The sequence below is a fragment of the Lolium rigidum genome, chromosome 4 (assembly GCF_022539505.1).
Source record: "Lolium rigidum isolate FL_2022 chromosome 4, APGP_CSIRO_Lrig_0.1, whole genome shotgun sequence".
Classification (NCBI taxonomy): domain Eukaryota; kingdom Viridiplantae; phylum Streptophyta; class Magnoliopsida; order Poales; family Poaceae; genus Lolium; species Lolium rigidum.
The window spans coordinates 54,277,165-54,283,078 of NC_061511.1; the positions used below are offsets into that span (position 1 = coordinate 54,277,165).

At 42.6% G+C, this 5,914-nt stretch overlaps 1 protein-coding gene across 3 annotated transcripts; it reads right to left on the bottom strand.

Annotated features, from left to right (window-relative positions):
* Positions 1 to 1,097: 1,097 nt before the first annotated feature.
* LOC124708317 (serine/arginine-rich splicing factor RS2Z33-like) lies at positions 1,098 to 5,400 on the bottom strand. 3 transcript variants are annotated; one of them, XM_047239995.1, is made up of 8 exons: positions 3,527 to 3,633; positions 2,832 to 2,934; positions 2,692 to 2,731; positions 2,465 to 2,560; positions 2,137 to 2,339; positions 1,934 to 2,023; positions 1,403 to 1,773; positions 1,098 to 1,369 (listed from the first exon to the last, which is right to left on the bottom strand). In XM_047239995.1, exons 1-8 carry the CDS (start codon positions 3,531 to 3,533, stop codon positions 1,305 to 1,307), a joined length of 975 nt encoding a protein of 324 aa, XP_047095951.1. In that variant the 5' UTR covers positions 3,534 to 3,633; the 3' UTR covers positions 1,098 to 1,304. The 3 variants fall into 3 exon arrangements, with proteins under 3 accessions (XP_047095951.1, XP_047095950.1, XP_047095949.1); XM_047239994.1 differs by lacking the exon at positions 2,832 to 2,934 and adding an exon at positions 5,320 to 5,400 and having other exon boundaries at positions 1,098 to 1,773; positions 3,527 to 3,636; XM_047239993.1 differs by having other exon boundaries at positions 1,098 to 1,773.
* Positions 5,401 to 5,914: the final 514 nt, after the last annotated feature.

Sequence of the window (5,914 nt, forward strand, 5' to 3'; positions counted from 1 at the left end):
TTTTATTTTGGGCTGTGAAAAAAAACAAAAATCTGAAATTATATAGGCGTGCCTACGGATTGTATCTATGTTTGTGCCTATTTAATATCAATTTTTTCTGGAGTTGTGGAAATACAAAAAAAATTGGAGTAATTTCCGGAATAAATTTGAGATTTTCCGGAATAAATTATAGCAGGGGCAAAATGGTGCACTGGTACCAGCCACAGTGGGGGTTTTTTTTAATAACCAACTAATATATCACAGTTTTTTTAGTGTAATTTCATGACATATTGCAGCAGAAGCAAAATGGTCATCTTAGTGCTTAAATTGTACTAGAGGGTTAAATAAGGAATCAACCAAACTTTATAGGTCACGAAAGGAAGAAAAAATTACCAGGGCCGAAAAAGAAAAGCAAACTTCAGACAGGGTCAAATAAGGAGAGTCGATCTTTCAAAAAAAAAAATCACATGTACAGTATAAAGAAGTCTACGCTCCAAGTACAAGGGGGGGCAACTCCAAGTACAAAGTGGGACAACTCATGTATATGCCTCTTTTTTTTTTTTGAAACCATGTATATGCCGTAGTAAGTTACTTGCAGTCTTGCAGATACCCAGTTTTCTAACCCATTTCAGTAAAAGAAATACTTTTCGTTCCACTTCAGAAAATCAAAATATTCAAACAAGTAACATGAAGTATTTGAATGCATTCTCGCTGGTTCCATTCTTTTTACAGAAGTTTTAACTACATTACACATGAGTTTTGCAAATGTCTCTGAACATTTCCAAAACTTGGTCGACATTCACAAGGTTTCATTAGACGCTCCTCAACCATCACGTTACTTTGTTCCATACGAGCTTCTTATCAGGATTTGAGTGAATATTAAGCCCACTATGAAGCTTTGCAGGCAACTTTCTATACACATCTGGTTTACGTTAATCCTATTAAGTTTAAGTGACTGCACCTGAAGTGATCTAGGGCCAGCACAGGTTTCCCTAACCTCGAAGTTTACTTTACCATCGGACTTCTAGCAACCGATGAAGAAAGGTTGGTCACACTGAAGATATCATGCATATCATTCGAGCAATTATCAATCTTTTACGCAGAGCATAACCAGAAAGTAACAAATCCTTCTGAGCCAGAAAGTAGCAAATCCTTCTGAAGTGTCTAATATTGAAGTAACATGTTCAGAGCAAACCCTAATATCAAAGTAACATGTTCAGAGCAAACATATAGGAAATACGATGCAGCCGTCTTAAACTGGAAGTGACACAACAATAGTCAAATTAATATGTAGCAAGCAGGAACTGGACAATGGTTCCAAGACTTCAGGGGGACAAGCTTCCTCTGGGTGAGCCAGCACCATCACCGTTGCCCCTGGGACTAGGGCTGCCTCCATCACCATTGCCCCTGGGACTAGGGCTACCATTGTTGCCCCTCGGACTTGGGCTGCCCCTAGCAGGACTGGGACTGCCATCCTTAGTAGGACTCCTGCCATCTTTGATCCTGGGACTCGGACTGCGCCCATTGGCCACAGGGCTATGGTAGCCATCAGAAGGGCTCCTGCTCCTGCTCATCCCCCTGCCCCTAGGGCTGTCACCTTTATCCTTCACTTCTGGGGAGAGAGATCGCCTAGGGCTCCGACTGCCATCAGGTGTGGGGCTGCGGTCCATTTCCTTTGCTTCTGGGGAAAGTGATCTCCTGGGGCTCCTGCTGTAGCTAAGGCTCCTTGATCTTGCATCACGCTCCCGGCGGCGCCCTCTGGGAGATTCAGACAAGGACCTGGACCTTGATCGGCTAATTACAAGGAAAAGAATGTTACAAGAAAGTTGGATGAGGAAAACAGGGTAACAAACAGAACTATAACAGGTAAACAGCTCATGTTACAAGAAAGTTGGATGAGGAAAACAGGGTAACAAACAGAACTATAACAGGTAAACAGCTCATGAGTACGTACCTGTAACTACGGCTTCTGCTTCTGCTGTAGCTCCTACTGCGGGCCCGTCCACGGCGTGGAGATGGTGACCGTGAATAACTTCTCTCACGCCTAATAGAACAGATTCATTAACGTAACAATATCAAATAAGTACAAGCACCATGATACAGCAACACTTCGATTACATTCGGAACATTGCAATAGAGGTGCACAAAAATTAATACCTGAAACTCCTGGGACTATTCTGGCAGTTTCTTTCTATATGGCCCCTTTCTCCACACCGGTAACATTTGTTCTTCCAGTCACCAGCCTTGCAGTCTCTGGCCCAGTGACCATCAATACCACAGTTAAAACAACGCCCTGTTCCTGGAGCAGGACCTCTTCCCACATATTCACGTTCACGTGAACCACCTGATCCACGAGGAATCTGAAACACAAAACTAGCTTCAAGAGAAGGCACAGCAAGATTTCTGGCAGTTTCATACAGAAAGATGATAATAGATAATCATCATCATTAGGCTCATAAAGTGTACCACCAAATTTTTAACTTACCCCTTTAGCGAACTCCACAATAATTCGGCTCCCATCAACATCCCTTCCATCTAGATTGTATCGTGCATCATCAGCATCACGAGGATCACTGTATTCCTGTTAGTAATTGCCAAGGAGGCACAAAAAACAGATCTCATAATGTGAACAAAACAGATCTCATGTATAAATATAGCATGATAACAAATTCAATGAGCATGATAAGATTGAAGGAAGAGAAATTCACATACAATAAAAGCATAGTCGCGCTTCAACTCCACTTCACGTATTCTGCGTAAACGGTTACCACAAACAGTGAGCCATCATAACTTAATTACTCAAATGCATCAGCATCTTGCAACTTCCACTAAAACAGGCAATAACATTACACCTAGCACCAAGGGCACCCTTCACCAAAGTCCTCCATAAACTTTGGAACGATGGCCACCAATTCCACCAAGGGCACCCTTCCACCACATACCTTCTGGATTGTGCTAAAAACCGAAAAACCGAAACAAGATCATCATTCAAGTTAAGCACACAAGACCTGAGAGTCAAACATCTACACTGTACAGATGAAATAACAGAAACACCAACTAGTTCAACAAGACTCTTAGTGAACCCAACAGCTGCTATGAACCTAAACTTCCAGCAAAACCATTCAAATTAAACTCGCAGGACCTCAGAATAAAGTTTGGACAGAATACATGCAAAATTAGCAGAGATCACCGAACTCTAGCTTGACAAGACTCATAGTGCACCCAACAACTCGTACAAGACACCTAGGACCAAGGGTAGGAAAGAGAGCGATTTGCTCTACCTAGCATAAGACCACACAGTGAAGGTTACATTTCAAGAAACAAACAACTTAACTCACTCAACCAAACTTCGCTACACTAATTATTGATAATGTCAATAGTCCATCATAAGCAGTAGTCCAATAATTGTGATTCACAACATTCACAAAAAATAAAACGTATTTTGGATGTATGCAGAGCCATATTCAAAACTTCAAAGATTGTCAAAAATATCTGTTACATCAGAATTCTTTTGACAAACTCTTAATGTTCAGAGTATTGTATTTACCTTCCATATCTGCTGAAAAGATATTCTAGATCACGCGAACGAGTGCGGGAGGCCAATCTACCAACATACAAGCGTGTGTTTCCATAACGATCATCGTAACGAGGCATCTCCTGCAAGTAAGAGAACATTCCATCAGCCCTTCCACAATGTGCATAACATAAAACGTGTAAACTAAGAACGTGAATAACATGGGAAAGGCTACTCAGAAATATAATTCCACCATGCTGATACGATTAAAAAGTGTTTATCACAGTACATGTGGTGCTGCTTGAATGTACTAAAAAACAGACGGTTATCCTCTATTCAACAAAGAAGGGCTAAAGTTATAGGAACGTCCAGATAGGTGCAGTTAAATCAATTTAAAGGGAACTGAAGGTAGTCACTGTGAAGACTCTGATTAGTGTTTTAAACAAGATAAGCAAAGGTGAGATTAGATCAGGCCAATATCAGAACAAATATAACAGATCTTTTATAACTACAATAAGACACCAAATAATAACTTCTACCAACTCTCCCGTACACACGTCAACAGAACGGATAACAATTGTTATACAATAACACAGACAACATCTACTTATATCTTAAGCAAAATTGGGAAATGCCATCCCATATGAGAAAAACAGTGCAGCCCTTGCTACACCGGGTGGACAATTACTATGCTAGCAATCGTTTATGTCTGTTACATTTGATTGGTCATGTATATCAGAAAATAGATTAAGGAGCTTGAGTGTTATGGATCATACATGTATTTCATGGGTTTGCATTTCTATATCAGTTTTGAGTGCATTTTTATGTAAACATAATCTCAAAGATATCTGCATAATAAAGATAATATAAGACCATCCATACTTTTTAGCACCAACTACCAATTCGATATACAGTACTCCCTCTGTCTAAAAATAGGCATCTGAACTTTTTGTAGATCCGGATGTATATATAACTAAGATGTGTCTAGATACATCCGTACCTGGACAAAACTAAGAAAACTATTTCTAGACGGAGGGGGTAAAAAATATTTACATAGCTAAGATTAATATGACCAGTACATCTTTTTTACTTAATCCTTTTCCTGGCCCCCTTTCACAAATTTATCAGACCATCTTAAGTAGTAGGCCCAAATGACCCAGCCGTTGAAGCGAATGAATTCGAAAGAACGAATAAGTGAGGAAATGATACGATTTCTTGAATAATTTCATTAGCAGATCTTCCCCTCCACACCAATCACGAGTTTTTTTTTATTCCTCTCGTATATCGACATGAGCACTACTCTATCTTCATATAGACCAATTCATGGATTTTGGTGTGACCGACTTATCAACTTAGGAGGTTATTTGGACTTAGCAGCAAAAAAGTTTCCGGTTGGCCGTTACAAGTAATTGCTCCCAGCAATACTGCGAACTGTTGGATCCCTATCCTCCCGGATTTAGAGGCTCATCCCAGATTCCCAGCTACAAACTAACCAGCACAAACATAATTTCAAACTCGCGCTAGCAAACCCTCCCCGTCCTCCCTCGAAACAGGGCATCTCACCCGCAAGGAAGGCGGAGAGCCGTACGCCGAATCACCAATTCCCCCACAAATCACCGCACGACGCACCAAAACAACCTATTTCGTTCCCGCTGGGACGTGATCCGACTAGATCCGACCGAAATTCGAATGGACCCCGACCGAAACACGAGAAATCGCTCGCGGATCGGCGCGCGGAACCCCGCCAGGCAACGCACGGAAACGCCAGACGATCGCGCGGGGTTAAGCGGAGTTGGGAGGGGGAGAAGGGGAGGAGGATCTCGAACCTTGGAGGTGGAGGAGCAGCAGCGGCCGGCGTAGAACCCTAGGTTGGACGGAGTGGCCGGGAGATAAGAGGGGGACAATAGTGGAGGAGAGACTTCGAGAAAGCCGTGGAAGCGGTGCGGTGCGGTGGGGAAGAAGAGATTTAAGCGGCGTCACGGGCGTAGATGGACGGACCAGATCTGTCCACGTGTCCCTCGCCAACGCGGCCTCCCTATATTACGTATTCGTTGTGCAGTCACGAACAGGTGTTGGTGCTTGGTGGGTTCGTGATGACATGTCAACAACAAAAAAAGCTTCAAGTCAAAAAAAAAAACAACAAAAAAAGCTTCTCACACACTATATGTAACAAACTAAAAAAATAGTACTGAGCTAGCTAATATCGGAAATAGCGAGGACGCTTTACGTACCTAGGGCTCTGGTTAGGCGACTAACAGGGCGTCTAGGGCTTTTCTTCCTCCCGCCGGCGGTTCCCCCCGGTGAGGAGTTCCAGTTGTTCACGGTTTCTCGGCTGCGCAGTCTTCTCTTCTCCACACCCGACTCCTCTGGTCTTCTCTGAGATTGAGGTGCTGTTTCTCACGGAGGCGATGGCGAGTCCGG

What these genes read in the sequence shown, in the direction of transcription:
- LOC124708317 (XM_047239993.1), bottom strand. An exon ending in TTGTGGAGTTCGCTAAAGGG is followed by an intron (nt 2,340 to 2,464) that starts GTAAGTTAAAAA and finishes TTTGTGTTTCAG; the next exon opens with ATTCCTCGTGGATCAGGTGG. An exon ending in AATAGTCCCAGGAGTTTCAG is followed by an intron (nt 2,024 to 2,136) that starts GTATTAATTTTT and finishes CTGTTCTATTAG; the next exon opens with GCGTGAGAGAAGTTATTCAC.